General features: G+C 37.2%; 1 protein-coding gene across 3 annotated transcripts in view; it reads right to left on the bottom strand.

Moving 5' to 3' along the window:
• Positions 1 to 813: 813 nt before the first annotated feature.
• The window catches only part of LOC124795130 (major facilitator superfamily domain-containing protein 12-like), a 64,069-nt gene continuing 37,222 nt past the window's right edge, over positions 814 to 27,660 (bottom strand). For all 3 annotated transcript variants that reach the window (XM_047259003.1, XM_047259004.1, XM_047259005.1), the window contains exons 9-11: positions 24,133 to 24,283; positions 13,560 to 13,687; positions 814 to 4,872 (exon numbers count right to left, since the gene is read on the bottom strand). In XM_047259003.1, coding sequence (XP_047114959.1) covers positions 4,772 to 4,872; positions 13,560 to 13,687; positions 24,133 to 24,283 — 380 coding nt within the window. In that variant the 3' untranslated portion in view covers positions 814 to 4,771. The remainder of the gene's footprint in view (positions 4,873 to 13,559; positions 13,688 to 24,132; positions 24,284 to 27,660) is intronic.

Raw genomic sequence — 27,660 nt, forward strand, 5'->3', positions numbered from 1 at the left:
CAGGTCAGACCCGCGATTTATTGGACAGTTCTGGCTGGGAAGTTTTACACCACCCACCCTACAGTCCTGATCTTGTGCTGAGCAATTACCATCTATTCCTCCACCTCAAACAACACCTCAGTGACAGCTGTTACAATGATGACGACGATGTGAAAACGGCAGTGAACTCTTGCTTATCAGAGCAGATGAGGGTATTTTAAAATTGGTTGAGAGGTATGATGCGTTTTTCAACAAACTTGGCAACTATGTCAAAAAATAGAGTGAAGTGTGTACTTTCTGAAAATAAATTTACTTTTTTGAAATAACCTTTCGTTGTGTACTTATGTTCAAATGGACCTCACTTAAAAAACGCGCCTTGTAAGTTGAAGGAAATCTCCCATGTCCTCTACGAGGAACCATTCTGGCATTTGCTTTAATTTACCTAAACCACAAGTGGGCAAACAAGATTTCAATGATCTTCCTCACAAATGCAAGTCCAGTGTGCTTTATCACCATGCCACTTCACTTGCTATTAGATTACACTGACATAAAAACAGTATGGGAAGTTGATGAAATGCAGTATGGGTTGAACTGCTGAAAACTTAGCTTCTATGGACATGAGAGTAAGATGATAAAGGGGAGAACTTTTAGCCTGCCCTTCATAACAAAGTTTTAGTGTTGCTTCTTGTACATGCAGTACAACGTTTGATGCCCTCAGCTGACATACAATATTTCTCATTCATTCTCATGGGAGTAAAACATACAAAAACTGATAAAAATTACAAATATTTTGAGAAACAATTTTAAATTTTATTTTCATAAAATACTGTGCTGAATAAATATAAATGATTCACATAAATAAACTTCTGCAGGTTATAAAATATAATTTATCACATTGTGCTAATTAAATATCTCTCTTTGTGCTCTTTAAAAAATGTGTAACCTTAGAACACACTAATTCTTCCATATCGACTCAAACATAGTACCATGACAACATTCACAATAGTGCTTTTAAAATTATACAAGAGACAATGAAGATTTGTGATCCATAAATAAGAACAACAAGCTATGAAAACAATGTCTTGGTCTCACAATTTTAGTAAGTAAAGGATACACAAAAAGCAGTTTTCAAGAAACCTTCTGATTACATAGTAATACAAAACTGAGTACTTACACTTCTGACAGGATAACTTAAAGTAACAATTCTACAAATAATTTCTGAGTGAGTATTTGCAACATATTCAAGTGTTTATGCTGAAAGAGCCAGCAGTAAGAGCTGAAAAATACACATTTTTCAGGTACACAATGTTATTCATTGATATCTGTAGGAATCAATGGCAAAAACAGGGCAACAGAATTTTGTCTTAAAGACTAATATTATATTTCTGGAAGGGATAATTGTCACAAGACAATACCTGAACCTGAAACTAAAGTCAACTCAAAAACAAAAATGAAATGCATGTGGATATATAGCTTTTATCTCATCAAAGCTGACTGAAAAACGTAAATAAATAATCAGAGAAAATCAATAACTGTGACTTATAGGAGATTCAAGGGGTAGGAACATTTATTTTCAGCAGATTCAATTTCTTAATTTGATTAATACAGAATATATTTCACAAATCCTACCAATATCAATGTTGGCATTAAAATATTAAGTACAAAATCTTCAAACCATGAATGTGGTAAGGAAGAAACTGGTCAGCATCTGAGCTGTTATTAGAAGATTAACAAGAATTATCATACAGGAAATGCCTGTTACATTTGGTGCTAAAAGAGATTAATTCATTTAGTGACACACAATATTATAACCTTCAATGGAGGGCAAAACACATATATAGTGTGTTGATAACCCACATTCAGCATAGTAATGACATACTTTCACGTAAGTGTCATTATATTTGAGGTACAAATAACATAACGATTATTCAGGAAGTCTAAGTCATAATAATTTAAGACAAACACAGCTGAAACCATGCAACTTAAAAGTGCAAAGTGGTATTCAGATTATTCACTCTTACATGTAATAGGAGTTTCACATTCAACTGAAAAAGTTACAAAAATAATTCTTTGAAACATTACTTTTCCAAAGTCAAAATTATCACAAATTTGTGATAAAGTGTGACAGCAAAAAGTTATAAAAAGTAGAGGATTTTACAGGAGAAAATACCTCATTGGACGGAAATATCAAATAAGAATTTGTCGTCACATATACAAGTATATGAAAGCTTTAAGTAAAGCAGCATTTCTCTTGGCCCTATTTATGAACACGTTTGAACTAGGGCCCACAATTGCAGAGAGGACATATCAAATAGCACTTGCAAGCTCACAGGCAATTCTAATTTTTTCAGATTGTTTTTGTTCTACATTCTGTGAGCTGCAACTATGTGGTCTGACTGATACTGTAATATACAATGTTTCCATAATAAACTCACTGAGGTGCTTCCATAATAATTAAACATAAGGAAATCCTTCACTACATCGACACAGAATGTTAAGTTTTAAGACATGTCGAAGCAAAAAAAATTCTTGAACTACTATATAGTATTCAAAATTTAGCAAAAAATCAGCAATTTAGATTTGAAAATTTTCCTTCAGGTTCTGACATGATTAGTTTTACACATGTAGCACCAATAAAATTATTTAAGGAAAAATATTCTGTAGGCAGGGATAACTACTCAAGTTCGTTTATATACAAATGCACGTAACAATAGATCTTAATGACCTGAGTGGTGGTGGTGGCAAAACTCAATTCTACAGAGTAATGGAGGCTTAACCTGTAAGTCATTTCAACACAGTTGACAACTACGATTTATCTAGCTTTTTTAAAAACCACACTTGGCCATATCAAGCTTTATGGACCCTTAAAAATGTGTCAGAGGAAAACATTTGACTGTGATTCAATAATATTATACAATTATTCTTATAAAACAGAACATTGCTAATAGATTTTTTATGTTTCTCCTGTTCCATAGTGTTTATGGTAAGTCTTTTAGCCTGTACACTTAGTGAGCAAGGTGATTCAAATCTGATGTTTGAAACATTTTTATTCCACCTGTCTACCCTGGGTCTTTTAACACAATATTATAAGAACTGAACATTGTGCACACACACACACACACACACACACACACGCACACACACCTTAATTTCATTTTCTATGTTTAAACTTGATCAGATTTCTGAGAAAAGAATTATAAAGCCTAATGACATAGCAATGCAACACAACATGGCTGAACAAAAATTTTCAATTGAAGACACATTCAGAATAATTTTTTGACATTCACTATGTAAGATGTGTTCCTGTACAGAAATTAGGTGACAAAAATTAAGAAGTGCACTGCCACTGATGTGATAATGAGGCTTTCATTGTTGTACTTGTGCAGACTGTAAGTGCTCTCCTCACATTGTCCTGTGGGATACTTTTTTATGACATCTTGCAGAAAAGTATCATCAGTACTCTTAGTCCAGATGAGATGAGTATGTGAGCCACAGCACCTCAGACACAAGGAGCAGGGCAGTTAACACCATGAGTGCCAGGAGCATCACTAAGACCAAGCCTGAGATACACCACAAGAGGAAATATCAGGAATTCCAATGCAAGCATAGCATAAAGATGGTATACAAACTGACAAAAAGATAGAACTACTCACAGCGTAGGGAGTTTGAGGAATACCACAGAACTGTGGAAAATTACAATTCAATGACAGGTTCGCTGAAATTATCGGCACTGGTGGCTGTGATTCAGCATGACATATCATTAAAAAAAAAATTTGATGGCACATGTAGGATATGCTGTCAAGAGATATCAAACCTTCTATAGAGAGAATCTATTGAGACACACAAGCTTGGCAACAGCTCTGCAAAGAAAGAGGACTTGCTGATAAAAGCAAGAAACCACACCAGCAACTGGCAGGAAAGTACCTACAGTCAATGATGCTGCGGCTACGTGTAACCAATGAGTACAAAATCAATTCCAGTCTGCCAGTAATATCAAAAGTGGGCATCTAAACTGTTTGCAACAATTGTGAAACTTAGTCCAATATAAAATTTCCCATTTGTATTACATTTAACAAGAAGTTTTACAAAGTGTTTTGTAGCATTATCAAATTATGTACATAGTACAAAGATCAGGTAACTGCTAGCTGTTTGCTAAAACAGAGTTTCAGGTAGTCAGCCATAAATGGAGTGGGAAATACAAATACCTCTTATTATGAGTACATATGGGAATTCTTGAAAGTCAAACACACATGTTATGAATAAAATCTGTTCACAGAAACTCCGTATTAAAGTTGTGCAGTGTTAGCAACAAATAATCTTGTTAATACACTACTCCAGTTTCCACCTGGAGATGAAAGTATAGAATGAAATTCTTTAGAGATAGAGCAAGCAATATTAAAAATAAATAAATAAATAAAATAAAACTGTACTACTTGTAATCTTTTCTAAAAAAATGCATTGTCTAGGAAGCAACATCACAAAACTTTTGAAGTATAGTTTTGAAAGTCTCCTGCCAGTTATCTTCCATGTAGTGTCTGTGCAAAACATTTTTAAACTACACTCATTAAACAACAAATAAATAAATACAACATTTGCTAAAGCAATCATTGCACACATACTTGACGATGAATATATATATATATATAAACAAACAAGGAAACAAATTTTTTGGAACAGTAGGTACAATAAAACTTCACACACAACAACAAATTATAAGTGACTAAGATTATGAGTCAGTACCATTTACAAAATATATCACAGTCAACAGTCATATAGTAACAATAATTATATATTAAGATATCAGGCCAGCTTGATTTTCATTTTGGATGCTGGTATTAACAAAGCCATCTGTTTGTTCTTCAGAAGTCAGTGAACTGTATGGTGGTGCCGCACCTGAAATGACAATCAAGTGCTTTTGTCAGAACAGGTGTTTTTCTTTTCTTTTTTTTTTTTAAATTGTGTAATTAATCACTACCTTGGTAACACTATCTCAATATAGAACAACATGAGTGACAACTTAATAATACTGATACCAAATGAGTAAAATAAATAAAATGCTCTCTGCCTCCAGAAAAAAATAGCAAATCTGATGAATCAATACCATATGGAAACGACATATAATTCCATTGAATAGGCTTACCAGATCAATAGCAAATACGAGAGAAAGCAATAACTTTATGAGGGAATATATTACTAAGAATTCAAACTGGATGAATTGCATTGTGGACCTTTTAAATTCATGATATTAGCTACAAGAACAACAGACAACTGCTGTGACTTAAAAACAGTAAATTACCATATTTACTCGAATCTAAGCCACACTTTTTTTTCTGGTTTTTGTAAACCAAAAAACCGCCTGCGCCTTAGAATCGAGTGCAAAGTAAGCGGAAGTTCTGAAAAACGTTGGTAGGTGCCGCCACAACTAACTTCTGCCGTTGAATATATGTAGCGCTACACAGGCATGCTTTGCAGCACAAAGATAAATACTGGCCCCAAAACCTCTGCGTCAGTATATAAAATAAAAAAAAGGTGGAAAACGAGCTTTTTTTCTCCGCCCCGAGTTTCGACCACTGCATTTTCATACATTATCCAACGAAGTAAATACAAATTCCGTATTGTTCATCATAGAATGTAGCAGCATTTCAATGTACTATGAAAATCCGACTGGCAAGACTGTTTGGGATATTTGTCAATATGGCCAACTCTACGTTCTGAATTTTTTCTTACCTGTGATAAGAGATGGTTGCTAATAGGAACTTTTATGAATTGTGAATCACATGCAGTATTCTCTTCATCATAAGAATAATATAAATATAAACATTTTGCCATGTATTCTTTCGTGTTTGCTGCTATCTCATTTAAATCCTGTCTGCCTAATAAACTACGAAACTAGAGTGAGACAACAGCAAATGCGGAAGAATATACATATCATGTCATGTTTATATTTGTATTATTCTTATGCCTAATAGTGATACAGTCAGAAATGAAGCATGGCAATTGATTAGATTTTTAAATCTAAGATGACTAATTTCTGTGCAGAATGTAATGTACTAAAGAGGCGTCTGCAAAGATTTTCAAACGGAGAAAAATTTTCGCTAAACTCTCATTCAGAACATCATCTATCATACGCAGTCTATTATTTGGTTCTTGTTGATCATTATCAAAGAAAGCAGCAGTGTAAGTAACAACAAATAGCAGTCTCTTGCCATTGTTTCACTAATGAGACAATTCCTCTTTTTTTTTCTTTTTTTAAGTGGCGGTAGCGTGCACAAAAGCAAGCCATGCCGCGAGCAGTGACAGGTCGCAAACAATCATTATCAGAATGTGACAAACAATGCGTGACACACTACAGTAATGCATTTTCAGCTTAGAGCGACGTAAACACCTATAACAGCACTTAACAGATCAAAGAAAAATAAGCAATCAATTCAAACCAGACGAAGCACGTGAAAAAGGAAGGGTACCCGTATAAATATGGACGGAGTGCCTGACGCATAGCAATGGCTCCCTGGTAAAGCTTACGACTCGAACCAAACTACTGTAGCTGTATCGTCATTCATTTGACCTAAATTGTGTCTCATATTACAATGGCCCAACTTTGATTCGATTTGGAGGAGTGGCCTAAAACTTCTCTCTCCCCTTGAATTTCGAGTCTCATTTTTCAGGTGCGGCTTAGATTCGAGTGCGGCTTAAGATTCGAGTAAATACGGTACTCCAGTTAGCATATAAAGGCAACACCATGGGGAATTAACAACCTTCAACTTCTCGATAAACTGAAGCAACAACAACTAGGCTCCACAAATATTGAAGAAAGCTGAAAAAAAGAATCTTGTTTCTGCAAGACAATGCTGCTCCTCACAAGGTGGCCATCATGCACAAAAAACTGGCAGATGCTCACTTTTAAATCCTAAAACATCCACCCCACTCACTTGACTTGGCCCCCTCAGACTATGATGTTTCCCAAGCCTCAAGAAACATCAAAGGCAGATGATTTCTGAACATTGAGGAAGCCTGAAAAGCTGCTGACGAGTGGTTTGCAGCAGCATCAACCTTTTTTTTTCTTCAATTTTTTTAATAGACCGGTTAAAGGATCTGGAACAAAGATGCCTAAATTTTTTGAGCACAAGGGGGACTATGCTGAATAAATAAACTTCTTCAAATTCAAAATAGCATTTTTTTCTTTATAAAATCAAAAATTTATCAGCATCCCTCATGTTTCTGATCAGAAGTGAACAGCAGCTAGTTATTTAAGTGTTTTTTAGTAGTGTTACATATTTTTGGTGTACGAGTTTGCATACTTTTCAGTTTTTTGCATTGAGTGAGTTCAATTTCCTGGGTGGGTATAATGTTATCTATGGTTCAGACAATACCTGATTAATGATGGATAGGAACAGCACCTGTTATGTGCAGATATTGGGGAAATTGGCCACTGTCTGTGAACAGCCAGAGGCTGTGTTTACCATGGTTGATAGGCTTCACATTGCTGTCCTGGGCTACAGCAGTGTTGGGGCATTCAGGACTAATGCTTTGGCACCTCTGTAGCCTGTAGCGTCACCTGGGACCCCTGATGGTGACTGGCAAACAGTGGCAGGGTCATGAATCTCTGGGCAGAGTGTAAAAGTGTGAATCGGCTGCATGGCTGTCCCCGTACATCTTAAAATCAGGTTTGATGTAGAGCTGCTGCTGAAACTATGCTGGAACCAGCATGAAATGCCTCACCTGTTGGGACTGTGGCTGATATCCCCGAGAAGTCCAGATAAGTGATGAGGGTGGGATTGCTTGTCAGTGAGAGCTCCAACGCTAGGCGGGAGATGCAGCCCCTCACGAAAATAGTATGCAGGTCGGAAATGAAGGCCAACGCCCACTGTTTGCCTGCCAAGGGGTCTCAATCAAAATGTGAAGGATGCTCTGCTAACAGTGACTAGGCACATTTGGTGCACTTTGCTGCAAACTGTGGCTCATCTAGGCACAAATGATGCACGAGGTCTGTTGCCTGAGTTCAGAGGCCATTCCCAGTTCCTAAGTGCTGCTGGCTGATTTGTTGAACAGCTAGCAACAACCACAGGATGGACACAGAACTATTGTTTTGCAGAGTCATTCCCAGAACCTATTGTGGTCATCTGGATTGGAGCAGAGTGGAAGTATAAAATATAGACTCAGACAATTCTTTGACTATCAGATACAAATTCCTCAACCTCCACTAGTAGCTGGAGGAATTTAGGGTTCCCCTTATTGGTCAGGCATAAGCTACACACAGCAGCTATTAGGGTACTGGAGTACATGAATAGGCCCTATAAGATGACTTCCAAATTCAGACAGAGTAGCATTTGTCAAAGCAGATTGGAGAATGAAAATGATAATATAGTATTACTGAGTCGCAGATAGGCACAACAACAAGACTGCCACAATACACGTGCACCCGCACCTGCACGCACCCACACCCGCAAGTGCACAGTGGAAGTATAAAATATAGATTCAGACAATTCTTTGTGCACGCGTGCACACACAAATGCAGTCTCAGGCAACTGAAACCACACTGCCAATTGCCTGAGACTGCAGTTGTGTATGTGAGTTGCATTTGTGTGAGATAGCAGTATGATTCTACACAGAGTATGTGAAAGAACTTTCCCCTCTTTTAGCAGCAGTGTATCATAGGTCTCTGGAGGAGCAAAGTATTCCTGATGATTGAAAAAAAAGCATGTTGTTCCATTTTTCAAGAAGGGTCGTCATAAGGACACTCAAAATTATAGGCCTATATCTCCAACGTTGGTTATTTGAAGAATTTTCCAACAAGTTTTATGCTCATATATTATGACACATGGAGGTCCAAAAATCTCCTCTCCAGGAACTAACATGTGTTCTGAATATAACACTCAAGTGAAACCCAGCTCAATTTGTTAGTCCACAAAATCCAGCAGATACAACACCCATGTTAATGCCGTGTTCCTTGACTTCTGTAAGGCATTTTATACAGCCCTGCACTGCTGCCTAATGAACAAAATATGAGTCTATGGGATATCAAATTGCATGTGTGATTGGACTGAAGACTTTCTAGCAAACGGAAAACAGCATGTCATTCTGAACAGAGAGGAAGCTTCAGTCATAAAAGGAATTTTGAGGTGCCCCAAGTGAGCATTATAGGACCATTACTTCTCACAATACAAATAAAAGGCATAGTAGATAATGTCTGAAGATCCACGAGGCTTTACATGCATAATGCTGTAGTATATAGACAAGTCATGACAGTAGAAAATTGTAGCAAATGTAGGAAGACCTGCAAAGGGTCAATGCTCTGTGGAGGGAATGACAACTGACCTTAAATATAAACAAATTTAATGTATTGCAAACACATAGGAAGAAAGGCCCTTTACTGTACAATTACACATTTTCAGAACAATGACTGGAACCAGGTGCTTCCACAAAATATTTTGGAACTACTTTAACATCTAAGAGCTACTAGAAATGGAACAAACACATACATCTGTATCACGAGTAAGGCAGATGGCAGAAGATTCAAAGTCCTCAAGAAATGCAGTCCATCAATCGAGGAAGTAGCTTGCAAAACTCTCTCTCAACTGATATGTGAGTATCGCTCATGGGTATGGGACCTGCACCAGATAGGACTGATATAGGAAATAGAGAAGATCCAAAGAAGAGTACCATATCTAGTTACAGGTTCTCATAGTAAGCACGAAAGAATCACAGGGATGATCAACCACCTCCAATGGCAGACACTGCAAGATACTCGTTCTGCATCATTGTGTGGTTTATTGTTGAAGTTCCAGGAGTACGTTCCTGGAAGAGTCAACAAATATATTGCTTCCTTTTACATATATCTTGCGAAAAGAACATGAGGAAAAAATTAGAGATAGATGAGCCCACTTTGAGGCTTCCCAGCAATCTTTCTTCCCACAAACTATTCGGGATTGTAACATGAAAGTGGGGAAGTGACAATGGTACAGAGAGTACCCTGTGTAACAGATTTGTTGAGTATGGGTGGGGATTTAGATGCAGAATTGTGCACATTCAATAGAAGACTCCCAAATTAGTTTAGTCCAATAATCATTTTATCAAAATGTATTAATGGGGTCGGTGAAACAGGAACAATAACTAATAATCTGGCAGCAGCTGAGTAGCACTAATGCATGGGCGAAGCAGATAGCATGGGGCATGGTGGTATGTGAGTCACTGCTGAAGCATTGGTTATTCTTTATGTTTTACTGTTCCTGTTAATACACATTGATAAAACTAATATTGCACCAGACTAATTCAGGACTGCTCTATCAAATGGGGATATACAATTCCTTTTTAAAACACGTTTTATGTATAATAGGGAACAAACTGACACACTCTGCTGAGAGTAAGTGTTACATAAAATGTGATGAGCCGTATTTGTTTGGACTGATGCCATCTACACACTGCAAAAACAAAATTGCCAATTTTTCTTGAAACACCAGAGAAAATGTGCATAGTGACTTAGGAGAGAGACCCTATGCATACAATTATTATACAAAGATGAATACAATAAATAGCCACTATTTTTTCTGACAAGTGTCAACCCTTATTTTAAATTCTGTTTTTAAATTACTTATGATGACATTGGCTGCATGTTAGTGATGGGCGCATAAATAAAAAAAATTAAATACCGTATTTACTCGAATCTAAGCTGCACTTTTTTCCGGTTTTTGTCATCCAAAAACCTGCCTGCGGCTTAGAATCAAGTGCAAAGTAAGCGGAAGTTCTGAAAAATGTTGGTAAGTGCCGCCACAATTAACTTCTGCCGTCGAATTATGTAGCGCTACACAGGCATGCTTTGCAGGCACAAAGATAAATACTAGCGACAAAACATCTGCGTCAGTAAATTAAGAAAAAGGTGGTAGACGAGCTTTTTTTTCTCCGCTCCGAGTTTCGACCACTGCATTTTCATACATTATCCAACGAAGTAAATACAAATTCCGTATTGTTCATCATAGAATGTAGCAGCATTTCAATGTACTACGAAAATCCGACTGGCAAGACTGTTTGGGATATTTGTCAATATGGCCAACTCTACGCACTGAATGTTTTCCTACCTGTGACAAGAAATCGTTGCTAATAAGAATTTTTATGAATTATGAATCACATGCACTATTCTCTTCACGAAAAGAATAATACGAATATAAACATTTTGCCATGTATTCTTTCATGTTTGCTGCCATCTCATTTAAATCCTGTCTGCCTAATAAACTACGAAACTAGAAGGAGACAACAGCAAACGTGGAATAATATACATATCATGTCATGTTTATATTCGTATTATTCTTATGCCTAACAGCGAAACAGTCAGAAATGAAGCATGGCAATTGACAAGATTTTTAAATCTAAGATGACTAATTTCTGTGCAGAATGTAATGTACTACAGAGGCGCCTGCAAAGATTTTCAAATGGCGAAAAATTTTTGCTAAACTCTCGCATCTTCTATCATACGCAGTCTATTATTTGGTTCTTGTTGACCATTATCAAAGAAAGCAGCAGTGTAAGTAACAACAAATAGCGGTCTCTTGCCATTGTTTCACTAATAAGACGAGTCCTCTTTTTTTTTTTTTTTTTTTTTTTAGTAAGCAGCGGTAGCGCGCACAAAAGCAAGTCATGCCACTGCTACGACCACGACCGGCAATGGGCCATAAACACTCATTATCAGAATGCGACAAACAATGCATGACAGTACAGTAATGCATTTTCAGCTTAGAGTGACATAAACACATATAACAATCAGATAAAAGAAAAATAAGCAATCAATTCAAACCAGACGAAGCACTTGAGAAAGGAATGGTACTCATATAAATACGGACGGAGCACCTGACGCATAGCAATGGCTACATGGTAAAGCTTAACTGCTACACTTAAGACTCGAACCAAACTACTGTAGCTGTATCGTCATTCATTCGACCTAAATTGTGTCTCATATTACAGTGGACCATCTTTGTTTTGATTTGGAGGTGCGGCCTAAAACTTTTCTCTCCCCTTGAATTTCGAGTCTCAAATTTCAGGTGCGGCTTAGATTCAGGAAAATTTTTTTTCCCTTGATTTCGAGTCTCATTTTTCAGGTGCAGCTTAGATTCGAGTAAATACGGTACTCCAGTTAGCATATAAAGGCAACACCATGGGGGATTAACAAACTTCAAATAAATTATAAAGTTTTAAAAGTTTTTGGAAAGAACACATAATGAACAAATATAGTAACAGCTGTTTGCAGCACATATGCTCATTTTACCTCTGCCTGACCTGATTTATCCACTGAAAATTCACTCCTATGTACTCAAATCGTGATTTTTTTTTTATTTATTGGATCAGCAGAAAGCGATATGTGGATGGAGTGTACCACCTCCATCTTCTTAATCTTTGCTAATAATATTCTATCCATTCCATTCACAAGAAGACTGATCCTGCTCCCTGCAGTTTCTATGTTCTTGCTCATTTGTACTGGTTATGTCACTGACCTGGATTATATGCCTGTGTCGGCATGTGCCAACTGAGTGACATTCTTACTCTCCATTTGAAACTCACTGGTATTATTGTGGAACATTTCCCTCATTTTCTTATCTAGCAGAAACTGAAATAAATCTGGTGATAAAACAACATCCTAGCCTCTGTTCAACGATGTTACCAAAGCTATCCCCAAGATTCACTTTGTCCACTTTTTTACACAGATGTAGTAGTAGCTAGATTCATTACAACAACAAAAATAATCAGTTTTTGAAAACGTAATATAAGTGGATAGATAAAAGATCTACTCATCTCCTGCCACCAGTTGGTGAGTAGATTTTTACTTATCCAATTACATTATAACTTCTCAGATATTTTGAATTGGGTCAGACAGTTCAGTGGGCCCTCTTGATGAATAATCATAATCACCTTTAATCTTGCCAAAGGCCCACAAATTTTTGTCGAGTTTGCATGACATTTTGGTGAGTTATCCAATATGATAGATGCTACACATTGTGGATAATTGTTTCCAAAAACCACAATGAGTTTTTCTGAGACTTTCTTCCTTCACAGATTGCATTTTATAAAATATACAGTTGGGCATCATCTTATAGTGGGTTTCGACAAGAGCTGTTCCTCAATAGTAAGTGCAGTCCATTTTACTGTCATCTTTGTAAATCACGTAATTACACCGTTTTTCCTGTTCAATAATTGTCTATTAATTAAGCATCTGTTCTCAGTCTTGAATAACCAATTACTCGTAATGACATCAACAAATATACATACTTTAACCTTCTTGATGACTAGTCTTTCTTATAATAATATTATCTACAAATTTAACAATGATATATTTTTAGACGTCTGTGACACTTATTCCAAAATTAGTACTTGTGTATTTCTCAGTATGCAGTTTAAATAGCTTTCTAATTGTACACATCTGCAATAGCAAAAGTATAAAAAAATCTTGCAACTCTTGACTATACAAAAAAAGTGTGTTACCAAAATTACATAAGAAGCAACAAAAAAAAAGATATGTAATAAGAACACTCATAGCAATAATATCAGTAGAAACAGTGACAAAATTTTGTTCCAGCAGTGGTCACTGTTTAACTTACCATCCTTTCTTCTCCCTATCTGGAATGGCATCAGGGTCACTAAAGCAACAACACCAAATAAAGCTGCACCACCACACACATATGTCATTACATCTCGGTAGTAGTCAACACACAGTGTGCCACATTTCCTGAAACAAATTATATTTTTTCTATCTGGTAGTTTCCTTAAAAACACTCAAAACAACCAAGTTCATTTAAGACATAAAATACATTAAAACTGTAGGACTACACTTTTAACCCAGACATCAAAATAGGAAACATTTACATCAATGTAATTTTTCTAATATTATTCCAGTCAGTAGACTCCATCTGCAAATGTGTAAAATGCGATTTCTTATTCTCATTACATACATTGTAAATATCATCCAAGCTATGATTCTCAAAGGTTTGCAAAATCAAATACTACAGTATAAAGTTATTTATTGCTATCTAAATGTCTTCTAGCCTCAACTTCCTAGGTGGAAACCAAGGAGGGGCGTGTGGTATGGAGGGGGTGCTGTATCGTAAGTTTTATCATTCCTGAACCATCTTTGTGGTTAACTGTACAGTTCTGACAATAAAAAGGACATTTTCTATCTTTTTCAGCCCTTGCACTCTTTCACCCAGCTGATGATGCCATTCATTGTTATATCCTCTGAACGCTGATAAAAAACAAATACCTGTTTTGCATCTCGGCGAACATTGTCCAGAGGCCTTTCCAGCAGACCTAAGTGTCCTTGCCTTTTGTTACAGAATTACTTCTACCACTGCTTTGATTACTATTAAGTTTCCACCGTGAAGAGGTACTAACTCTTCTGATCTACAGTACAAGCCAGTACACAAATTATGTTATTTTTTAGCATGTTTACTGAGCAGGCACAAAAATGCTCTTATTTACACATACATGGAATGTTCCAGCAAATTGCAGTGTTCCATAAATAACCAAGTCCCAGAAATTACCAATAATAGATAAATGCAAATGATGGGAATCCAATCAGTGATCCATATATTGTTATCCAGTGACTGAAACCACTACACCACAGAATTACATATAGTATATGGCAATACTGCAACAGAGGTCTTCTCCCACTTGAAGGAATCTGGTTGTGTCACAAACAACATTCTGAGAAGAACGTTACGTTTCCAGATACATGGTTCAGTACATGCCTGATTTAGTTCATGGAAGGGACAGAATGTGGAAAATTAAGATATAGCTACCCCGTCCCCCGCTGCCCTCCAATACTAAATTGGTGATCCCCCTCGATGTCTCAGAACACGTCCTACCAACCGATCCCTTCTTCTTGTTAAGTTGGGTCACAAATTTCTCTTCTCCCCAATTCTATTCAATACCTCCTCATTAGTTATGTGATCTACCCACCTAATCTTCAGCATTCTTCTGTAGCACCACATTTCAAAAGCTTCTATTCTCTTCTTGTCTAAACTATTTATCGTCCATGTTTCACTTCCATACTTGGCTACACTCCATACAAATACTTTCAGGAACGTCTTCCTGACACTTAAATCTATACTCGATGTTAACAAATTTCTCTTCTTCAGAAACGCTTTCTTGCCATTGCCAGTCTACATTTTATATCCTCTCTACTTCGACCATCATCAGTTATTTTGCTCCCCAAATAGCAAAATTCCTTTGCTACTTTAAGCGTCTCATTTCTTAATCTAATTCCCGCAGCATCACTCAATTTAATTCAACTATATTCCATTATCCTCGTTTTGCTTTTGTTGATGTTCATCTTATATCCTCCTTTCAATACAGTGTCCTTTCCGTTCAGCTGCTCTTCCAGGTCCTTTGCTGTCTCTGACAGAATTGCAAATATCATCGGCGAACCTCAAAGTTTTTATTTCTTCTCCATGTATTTTAATTCCTACTCTGATTTTTTCTTTTGTTTCCTTTATTGCTTGTTCAATATACAGATTGAATCACATAGGGGATAGGCTACAACCCTGTCTCACTCCCTTCCCAACCACTGCTTCCCTTTCATGCCCTTTGATTCTTACAACTGCCACCTGATTTCTGTACAAATTGTAAATAGTCTTTCGCTCCCTATATTTGACCCCTGCCACTCTCAGAATTTGAAAGAGAGTATTCCAGTCAACATTGTCAAACGCTTTCTCCAAGTCTACAAATGCTAGAAATGTAGGTTTGCCTTTCCTGCCACAAGCTTTAAACAGTCTAATCTATCCACTTTCACAGATGACGATGATATGATGAGGACAACACAAACACCCAGTCCCATGGCAGAAAAAATCTCCAACCTGGACGGGGATTGAACCCAGGACCCCATGATCCAGAGGCAGCAATGCTAGCCACTAGACCATGAGCTGCAGACAGTAACAGCACAGATACCACTTCTCTATAACAGAAGGTAGTTAGCAATCTTTGCATCGGACACCTATTTTATTGAGAAATAACTGATTGTTTCTACAATTGCAACTTATACTACTGAGTACATCATTACTGTACAATGGGGACAGTAATAGACATTTTATTCTTCACTTATGAACACTAGATATTATTACAATATCTGCCAAGAAGTTTTTGATCAATTTGTAGATCTAGTTAGGTTATATCAAAGGAACATGTTTGCCTTTAAAAGTATTCAATATGGTACCAAATCAGAAGCTTTTCAAAATTTTGGAAATGCTGAAACAATCAGGTTTCCTCCATTAATGGTACTGATGATAATGGGTGTGAAGAGCGAGAGTTGGGTTTCGTTAGATCAAAGTTTTTGGAGCCCTGCCTGATTTCCATTGACATTATTTGTTTCAGGCAGGTTATCACATTTGAAGTCAGAATGTGTTCCAGTATTCTGTTACACAACCGGGTGTGAGTAATATATGATGATAGTAGTTCTATGACTATGTATACATCCTTTCAGTACATAGGTATGACTTTTTTTTCTTTTCCAAGCATTGAGACAATATTTCTGCTCCAACAGATTTGTGGTTTATTACTGTCAATATTCAAGCTAAATCACACACAGCCTGCAAAGTCTAAAATGTTACTGAGCAGTTGTGTTCAAGCTGTTTTTCAACACTACTAGTACAGCCTACTTTGTCACATGTTCCCATTACATAGATGTTTTTCTACAGCTTGGTGGATCATTCATATAAACTTTAACCACAGACCCTCTAAATGTTCCAGATGTAATCAAAACTGATTCTAGTTTTGCTTAACAGATGAGATAACCCACTTATTAATATTACTGAACATACAGGATTTTTTGCTGATTTTTTCCTACCCCTTTACACTTCCCTGCTACAACTGTTCACCACCATGGATCTTATTCTGTATGTGAACATCCTCAAGGAGATTGGGTTGGCCTGTAAGTTTAGAATGATTTGAGCATGATTATGGTCCTACACTCCCTCTGAGGAATTTTAGAGGAATTTTTTATAACTACTTCACAGGAAGTTCTCTCTCATCCACTACTCCTGAAGTAGTTATTTTCCCAGTCAGCTGTGGTGTGTGGCTAATATATCCAACTATCAAAGCATGACTTGGAAACACAATACTACTGAACAGAGTGAACGGTTACTTCTGTAGAAGGGTCTGTTGCTTGATATAAGAATTTACTAACAAATTTTATTCCACTCATGATGGCTTTCCTTGTTTAAACCATTTTACACGAAGACTCATTTTCTGCACAATCTGATTTCAGATTCTTGGTTGCTGCTACTTCTCATCACATGGAGACTGTTTTCAGTACACACGTACATTTGCATCAAAGATCTCTTAGCTATTGAATTCCAGTGTTCAACTCTCAGAAACCATAATGAAAACCCTAGCACTTTTTGTGAATGTTTTAGCAGTTAATAACTATCCTTTCAATATTTTAATCTACTTAAATTTCTTGAGGTGTGGTGTGAATATTTTAGAGCCTTTCTCTGTATCAAAATTTATACTGACTAGGCGGAGTGAGTGACTGAGTGAGAGTGAATGTACGAGGTGTGTTCAAAAAGTAAGATGACTATATTTTTATGAAAAAATATTTATTTATTCAACAATATTCATGTTGTCCCCTTCAAAGTAATCCCCCTCAAATACAATACACTTGTGCCAACACTTCTTCCAATCCTCAAAGCACTTCTCATAAGCACTTTTTGGTACAGCCTTGAGTACTTCCAACAATGCAGTTTTTATTTCCTCAATCTTTGGAAATCTTCATCCTTTCATAGATAAGTTCAGTTTTGGGAACAGGAAACAGTCACAGAGGGCCAAATTTGGTGAATATGGTGGCTGAGGCATGATTGCTGTGTTACTTTTGGCCAAAAAATCTCTCACAAACAATGATGAATCAGCAGGTGCATTGTCCTGATGCAAAAGCCATGAATTACTTTTCCACAATTCCAGATGTTTTTTGCATATTGCTTCTCTCAAACGGAGCATAACATCAAGGTCATATTCCTTATTGACTGTATGACCTTGAGACAAAACTTCATGATTCACTACGCCACAGCAATTGAAAAAAAAAAAAAAAAAACAGTGAGCAAAACTTTGACACCTTCCTCCGACCTTGAGTACATATAAACAAAGCTTGCACAGGAACTAAAGAAGAACTACTACCAGCTACTACTTCACTAAAATGGAAAGCACGATAACAAATTACACCTCTATGCACAAAACTCTCACTGCCACTGCTCTCACTTATGCCTCCACATCCAGCAAACACAACAGTTAACCAACCATTACGGCTACCAGGTGGAGTAGCACCAGGTCTGACTTACAGAAAAATCAAATATACAACCTAAAAACACACATGGTCCATCAATAACAGCATGAGAAGTGATGCCTTTAACTTTATTTTTAGCTGTGATAACAGCAGTCTTCAACTCAATGTTGTCTATTACCTTGTACACAGTCATGCTCAAGCGCCGACGACAATGATAGCGACGCCCCATTGTGAGATGTTCTATGCTGTTGGATGTGTAAAACTCCCAGCCGGAGTCACGGTGGTATCAGCTCAGCTATGCTATTTATAGCCCAGTAACAGCCTTATCTAACTGCAACTACCTGCTGTTGCGCAACCAGAAGTGAATTTTTCTCTGTCAGAGGTGCAGTAATACTAGGGCCTGTGCCACACCTGGCCTCACCAGAAACTAAGTCCCACTACTTTAACAGCTTCTTTAAGCAGTTGCCTCACTTAACCAAGAATGACTAACTGTGACGAACAGTTGCAGCTCCCACAAAACACACACACACACACACACACACACACACACACACACTTGTATACCAGGTGTCTCTCCTAAGAGCCATCAGGCACATTTTATACAGTGTTTTGGCAGATATTTGCAGTTCCATTTTTGCACTGTGTAGCTGGAGTAAGCCCATACAATTACTACTCATCACATCTTTCATGCAATGCCTAGTGTCAACAAAAAGTGTTGGTTTGTTTCCCTCTACAAACAAAATTACTTTTAAATCTGAGTTGTGTGTGTCCATTTGATACAACACTCCCAAATTGGTCTAGTCTGATGTTTGTTTTATCGTTACGTATTAATGGGGATGTGGTATCAGCTACTATGTGGCCAGCAGCACTTTCAAATATGTACACCACCAGTTGCACTGTCGCATTTCCTACAGCCGCCACAGCAGTACGAGGCCGCTGCCACAAGCAATTACACTGGTGACAATGGCATGCACAAGCATAACCTCTCTGGAGGTCCAGTGATGGAAGTACTTAAGTTCGAACATTCACACACAGAGCCTCATTTTGTCTGTTTGGCTGTTGAATAACATTTACAGACTTTCATGTACAACAGGGCTCATGATCTACTGAGTAGTTATTGCATTAAAGAAAGAATGATTTGTAAATCTCATCATATAGTGGAGATTCTGAGTTGCAGATAGGCACAATAATTTAATAATTTTTAGTGATTACAGCACCTCAAATTGTTGTTGTTGTTGTGGTCTTCAATCCTGAGACTGGTTTGATGCAGCTCTCCATGCTACTCTATCCTGTGCAAGCTTCTTCATCTCCCAGTACTTACTGCAACCTACATCCTTCTGAATCTGCTTAGTGTATTGATCTCTTGGTATCCCTCTATGATTTTTACCCTCCACGCTGCCCTCCAATGCTAAATTTGTGATACCTTGATGCCTCAAAACATGTCCTACCAACCGATCCCTTCTTCTAGTCAAGTTGTGCCACAAACTTCTCTTCTCCCCAATCCTATTCAATACCTCCTCATTAGTTACGTGATCTACCCACCTTATCTTCAGCATTCTTCTGTAGCACCACATTTCGAAAGCTTCTATTCTCTTCTTGTCCAAACTGGTTATTGTCCTTGTTTCACTTCCATACATGGCTACACTCCATACAAATACTTTCAGAAACGACTTCCTGACACTTAAATCTATACTCGATGTTAACAAATTTTTCTTCTTCAGAAACGATTTCCTTGCCATTGCCAGTCTACATTTTATATCCTCTCTACTTCGACCATTATCAGTTATTTTACTCCCTAAATAGCAAAACTCCTTTACTACTTTAAGCGTCTCATTTCCTAATCTAATCCCCTCAGCATCACCAGATTTAATTTGACTACATTCCATTATCCTCGTTTTGCTTTTGTTGATGTTCATCTTATATCCTCCTTTCAAGACACACCTCAAATTAAAGAACTTTTTAATTGAACTGTGCTGGGAGCAGTAAGAGTAGGGAATGTTATTGTTATCTTAAATAGTGATTGTCGGGCAAGGGTGACGACTTATTATGGACGGACCTAACTGACCAACCAAAGTGCAGTCTTCTCAAATAAAGTACTATAGGAGAGTACCACGTGTATACTGTGACTTTTTCTGTAAATAAGAACTGTTTTTCTGTGTAAATAGAAAATTAACTTCCCCACTGTAACTGTAGATGCTAATCTTGTTCTGTGTGCTAGTAAGTTTTTATAATTGATAAACTGGTCCCTTTCTTGATCGATAAGTAATGAATAAATGATGTATGTATGTATGTCTCTCTCTCTCTCTCTCTCTCTCTCTCTCTCTCTCTCTCTCTCTCTGTGTGTGTGTGTGTGTGTGTGTGTGTGTGTGTGTGTGTGTGTGTGAATGCAGTCTAAATTGTGGTGGTGTTGGTGTGTACATTTTTGACAGAACATTTTTGAGTTAACACCATTCCATGCTCACTTAGATTTTCAGCTTCACAGTGATCAAGAATGATGCCACTGAGGAAGAGACAATGAAAACTGGGTCACTATCACTAAACATCGATGGCAGTGTTTTCTCCAAGATTGGCTCAGAGATGCACAACAATAAGAGAATGTTTAAAAACTGTGTCTGCAATTTTAAAAAAATCCTTGCCTATCATAAAATTCTCAAACTCCAGACATTGGTGCAAATGCAGACAGCACTAAAAAACCAGGACTCTCCAGGCTAATCCCGGACATATAGTAGGCCAAATCCTGCACATGGTTCTCCTTACCATCACTTCCTACCAGTTTTCCAAGTGGACCACTTTCTCCATAAGTTCAAATTTCCAACAATAAATAGAACCCTTCCCTCCTGCAGGATGTAGAAAGCTTTCACACTGCTTCAGATACACTGTCAGTTTCACACAACACTTCATACTTGCTGGTCAAAGAAATGGGTGTAACTTCATTCTCTCCTCATATCCTGCTTCCCCTGAACAGAATGTGTAGTCCTGAAACAAGCCAGCTACAGTCAAAAGGACAAACACTTTACACGACAGTCTTTTCTTTAGAGAAGACTTTAGAAAAAGATGGTAATGCCTCAGATAATGGGTTCCTTTCCTAATAAATAACCCAACATATTCACTTGCAATGGTTTCCAATTTTTGGATCACAGTAGTCTGCAACCATGCACAAATTACAGCCTGGAAAAATCTTGTGCAGTGTGGTTCCATTTTAATTACGATCATGATAGAGTGCCTAGCAGAATATTAAAGTACTGTGCTGCACATGTTAGCCCTGCATCTAGCCACATTTGTATTTTTTTCCTTTAGGAGTGGTCAGTTTCCTGAACAATTAAAAGTACTCTGCAGTAAAACCACTTTATAAAAAGGGAGAATGGGATAATGTAGATAATTTTAGACCAGTTTCTATGACATCAGTGTTTGCTAAGGTTATTGAAAACACTATGTATGTAAGGATAATTGATCAATTTATATCACACAATTTGCTATCAAATTTACAGTTCGGCTTTAGAAGTTGTTAACAACTGAAAATGCTATCTTTTCTCTGTGAGGTACTGGATGGGTTAAACAAAAGGTTTCAAATGCTAGGCATATTTTTTGACTTAACTAAGGCATCTGATTGTGTTGATTACAAAATATTGCTCCAGAAGTTGGACCATTATGGAATACAGGGGAGTTGCTCACAACTGGTTCACCTCTTACTTTAGCAACAGACAGCAGAGGATCATTATTCACCGTATTGAGAATGGCTGTGACGTGGTGTCCTAGTGGGGTACAGTCAAGTGGGAGGGGGGGGGGGGGGGGGGGAGGGGGGGGGGGAGTGTCCCAGGGACCAGTGTTGGGGCCACTCCTGTTCCTTATTTGCATAAATGATATGCCCTCTAGTATTACAGGTAACTCTAAAATATTTGTTTGCTGATGCAACATTGGCTCGGTTTCAAATAGTGCAGTTCATGACCTAAGTTTATGGCTTGTAGAAAATAAACTAACACTAAATCACAGTAGGACTCAGTTTTTACAGTTTCTAATACACAATTCAACAAAACCTGACATTCTAATTTCACAGAACAAGCATATGATTAGTGAAACCGAACAGTTCAAATTTCTAGGTGCTCAAATATATAGTAAACTGACGTGGAAAGCACACATTCAGGATCTTGTTCAAAGACTTAGTGGTGCAATTTTTACTATTCGAATGGTATCTGGAGTAAGTGATCATTCAACGTGAAAATTAGTCTACTTTGCTTATTTTCATTCGTTTATGTCATTCGGTATTATATTTTGGGGTAACTCTTTCCATTGTAAAAGAATATTTTTAGCTAAGAAACGGGCAGTTCGGGCAATAAGTGGTGTAAGTTCATGAACCTCTTGTCGACCCCTGTTCACTAGTCGGGTATTTTGACATTGCCATCTCAGTATATATACTCCTTACTGCCATTTCTTGTTAACAATGTTAGCTTATTCCCAAAAATAAGCAGCTTTCACTCAGTTAAAACTCAGCAGAAATCAAACCTGCATTTGGATCAGACTTCCTTAACTCTTGTGCAGAAAGATGTGCAGTATACTGCTACATCCATTTTCAGTAAGCTACCACTAGATTCAAAAATCTTAACAGCAATCCACATGCTTTCAAATCTAAACTGAAGAGTTTCCTCATGTGTCACTCCCCCTATTCTGTCAAGGAGTTCCTTGAAAAATTAAGCTGATTCTTGTTGTATTGGTGATTGCATTTACTTAAACTTCTGACGACTTTTTTGGGGTTAATTAACATTGTATTTTTAGGTGTTATTACTTTTCTGTTGTAATTTCCTGTGCTGACACGTTCCATGAGAATGGAGATTTGCTCCTCAATTTGGTCCTACAGAACTAGACGTGTAAATAAATAAAATAATCAGCAAATATATACTCTAAAGTTATATTGCATAAGGAGACTCGTGTAAAAAAAGCCGACTGATAAAACCAGTTTATAGCTACAGAAACAGAAGAAGAAGAAGAAGATTATTATTATTAATTATTATTATTATTATTATTATTATTATTATTAAGTAGTTGAGTAACTTGCACTGAATGGAGAGATGTTTCCGGGAAACAAGTTACAAACATTACGCAAACTTTAGTTGTACACGACATCCATACTCTGAACTTTATGTAAAATATTTCACACATTTTGCAGTTGAGATCCAACAGTGCTAAAATATTTAAAAAATATAATACAAATCATATAAATATGCACTAACATTAAGGAAAAAAAAATTTTTGAGGCAATATATCACTACAATGATTATTAAAACATACAAATGTATCAAAGGTGTTGATTTAATGTGAAATGTATTGTTACTTCATACTCAAATTAACAAAACCACATGTAAGCATGAAATTTGGCTATGCATTTTATCTATCTATTTTATAATCATGAGTGTTGACTACATGACTTCCTGCTCATTCTTTACAATTTCTGCAATCAGTATTTCATGTCAGGCAGTAGCCCTGAAATAAAATGGTTTCTCACTTACACTACTACCTGTCAGATTTCTTTCTGGGTTTCTTTTCTGTTCAGCAAACATGTAAAGTTTTCAGTATTATTAAGGAACAAAAAAAATTACTGATAAATTTAAAAATGTTTTCAACACTAGAGATAACGCTGGGAAAAGTGCATTGCATGTAATGAATAATATTCTGAACTTTATTAAAGGTGCTTTAAGTCTCATCAAGTGTAACTATGATGATTTGTGTTCCTTGTCAGCCAAGTTGCACTAGTCACTTACAGCAAACCTATGGGATGGTTACTGTTATAAATATTAATATTCTAATCATATTGCATGAAAACGATCATGAAATCACATTTTTCATATCGAGTTGTTAGCAAACTACTAGTGACAGAGAGAAAATTGTAATTTATGAAAAGAAACACTTACAATGCCTGTATTATAGTTACAGCAACTCCATTTGACAATTTGTCAGTGAAACTCATTGCCCCATATACAAATGCACCACTTTCAGTATTATGCCCAATAAAGTCAGCTGTGATACCAAGACTTGTCACCAACATTATGGAACCTCCAGCACCTGCAGTCAAACAGAAAAAAAGAATGTGGCTAACCAACAATATTTTATGAGACAAACTGACACAAATGATCAGATGTTAACAGTAAATTGTGCAGTCCACATAAACAGCATACGCTAACTACACAAACATCAATGAATGATTTTCTATGACACCGACATACAGACTACCAAAATTCATTACATCTTTTACATCTGTATAGGTACAAAATACCACCGGAATTCTAAAAGTTTAAATATTAAACATCAGCTGCTAACTGTATGTTGTTAACTATGATCAGTTGTGATCAGGGATTATTAACCATAACTCTCAGTACTGCCACAGAAAACTTGGGACACTGCTCCCTATCTGCTTAAGAAACAGTGGGAAACTAGAGCAGAGTTCAAGGACAGATAACAGCTCAAACTATGTGACAGACAAAGTAATACTGAGGATAACAACAGCAGGCACAGTGCAACAATGAGGCATCAACATAGTATGGAAAGCCTGGCTCACCAACAGCACCTTCAGGTAAGTAGCTGTTTTCAGCCTCCTGGCTTCAGTCCATCAGCATGTCTCATAACTCATTCTGTTGTCAAAATACTGTGCATGTCCAATACGATAACAAGAACAATTTTCTGTCAATAAACAAACTGATTATCAAGCACAACACATAGTGCAACAAGCTGCAAGTATTGGCACTTGTTGGCACAAAATGATGCCAGCCACTTGGGTGCTGTGGCTGTCCTCAGCTCCTTTTGGCACATGCAGGGTACAGGATAAACTGTCTATTTATAGCATCACACCTGGGTCGATTGTGGTCCTCTGCTTAGAAGCAGACCGGGAAGTCTAAACCAGAGGCTCAGATGACTCCGCGATGGTATCTGATGCAAATTTCTCGAACTCTGCTATCAGGTGGAGAACTGTAGGGTTCCCCTTAATACGTCCCGCATACACTACACACATAAAGCAGCTACTAGGTTAGCAGAGTACATGTAGTGGGCACTCTTTTTTAAGTTTAGAGAAACCCCTCTTAGGACCTTAGTCTAACTGCCTGTTGAAATCAAAGTTACACCGGCCACAATGTTCTCAGAGAAAGCTTGTCCTCACAAGCCAGATGCAGAAAAGGTTGATAAGATATTATTAAACAGCAGATACATCAATGGAAATGTCCCAGAATTAGTATCACTTATTGAAGGTTATAATGCTCTGACAGTATTAGGATCAGAAAACTGGTTGTACCTAAAGTGAATAGCAATGAAGTCCTAAGTTCCGACTGAAATATTTATGGTAAGGATAGGTTAGTCACCAATGGTACTGAGGTGTTTGACACTTAAATTCATGCTGATTAAATTCACAATCAGCATCCATAACAGCCTTGCTAGATATCATCAAGTAAAGAACTTGATAATATCTAGCAAGGCTGTTCTGGATCCTGAATGTGAATTAATCAGGGTGAAGTTAAGCATCAAAGGTCAGTCAAAATGGTAATCTGATGCTTTTATAGACCACCTAGTTCAGCATCTCAGAGATAACTTACAGATTATTGTTCATGATTTTCCTCCTCATGCTGCTGTAATGGGTGTGACTTCAATTTCCCAGGTATAGATTGGGAGAGTCGCGCTATCAAAACTGGTGCCAGAGACAGGGAGTTATCTGACAGTATTCCAAATACCTTGTCTAAAAATTACTTTGAGCAGATGGTTAGAGAGTCAAATAGAACAAACAAACCTGAACTTATTGAATCAGTTAATGTAGAGGACGATATCAGTGACCTTCAGACTGTGATACCAACCATGACTGGGTTACTCAAGGAATATTGAGGAAGGTAGGAAAATATTTTTGTTTATCAAGAGTGACATGATACAAATTGCAGAGTATCAGCATCAAATATTCAGTGATGAGGACAAAGATGTGAAGCACAAATGGAAAAAATTCAAAAGCACCATTCAATATGCCTTAGATAAGTTAGTCTGAGCAAGGTCTTAAGGGATGGGGAAGACCCACCATGGTTTGATAGCCATGTTAGAAAATTGTTACATAAACAGAGAGAGCATCTCAGATTCTAGAAGTCAAAACCTAGATGACAACCATGATGAACAAAGCAAAAATGAGCTTAAGGAGGGCAATGAGAAGCATTCAATGACAAAGTAATATTTTGTCAACTGATCTCAGTAAAAACCCTAAGAGGTTTTGGTCTTATGTAAAATCAGTAAGCAGTTCGAAATCATATGTTCATTCACTCTGAGACCATACTGCCACCAAAATGGAAGATAACAGAGAGAAGGCCAAAATATCGAATTTGGTCTAACAAAATTGTTTCACTGCACAAGATCTTAACATAGTCCCACCTTTCAATCACCATACAATAGTCAAAACTGAGATAACCAATTGCTGAATAGAAAAGCCAACTACAATTGCTTAGTAGTGTAAATGCATCAGGACCAGATGAAATACCTATAAGATTCTACAAAGATTATGCAAAAAGAGGTTGCTCCCTTCTAGCACCAGTTTATTGTAGATCACTGGGGCAACAAAGGGTACTTCGTGAATGGAAAAAACTGCAGGTCATCCCGTTTTCAAGAAGGGCCGCAGGAAAGAAGCACACAAATATAGACCTATATCAATGACGGCAATCTGTTTAGAATTATTGGACATGTTTTATGTTCAAATATTTTGATGTTTCTGGAGAATAAAAATCTCCCTTATAAAAATTAACATGAATTCTGCAAACAGAGATCTTGCGAAACTCAGCTTGCTCTGTGCTCTGTTCCTCCATGAGATCCATAGCACTGTAGACAATAGCACTCAGGTTGATGTTGTGTTCTTTGACTTCAGGGAGGCATTTGACACTGTCCCACATTTCTTTTTAGTGAAACTTATTGGGTATCAGACCAGATTTGTGAGTGGATTCAAAACTTCCTTGCAGGTAGAATTCAACACGTCACTCTTAACGGAACAAAATCAATAGATTAATTTAGACAGTACCCCACAGAAGTATCATAGGACTGTTGTTGTTTACAACGTATATAAGTGATATAGGAGAAAGCTTCGGATACTCTTAACGACTGTTTGCAGACAATGTAGTTGTCTGTTACACAGTAGCAATGCCAGAAGACTGCACTGATTTGCAAAATGACCTGCAGCAGACTGATGGGTCAGAGGTTCTGGCAATTGATCCTGAATGTAAATAAATGTAACATATTGTTCAGACATAGGAGAAGAAAGCCACTACTGTACAACTACACTATTGATGAGAAACTGCTGGAAACAGTATGTATGATAAAAATCTAGGAGTAACTATCCAGAGCAACCTTAACAGGAATGACCACACAAAACACATAGCAGGAAAATTGGATGCCATACAAATTCATAGGAAGAATCTTACAGGAATGTAACT

This window comes from Schistocerca piceifrons, chromosome 4, assembly GCF_021461385.2.
Source record: "Schistocerca piceifrons isolate TAMUIC-IGC-003096 chromosome 4, iqSchPice1.1, whole genome shotgun sequence".
Taxonomy (NCBI): Eukaryota; Metazoa; Arthropoda; class Insecta; order Orthoptera; family Acrididae; genus Schistocerca; species Schistocerca piceifrons.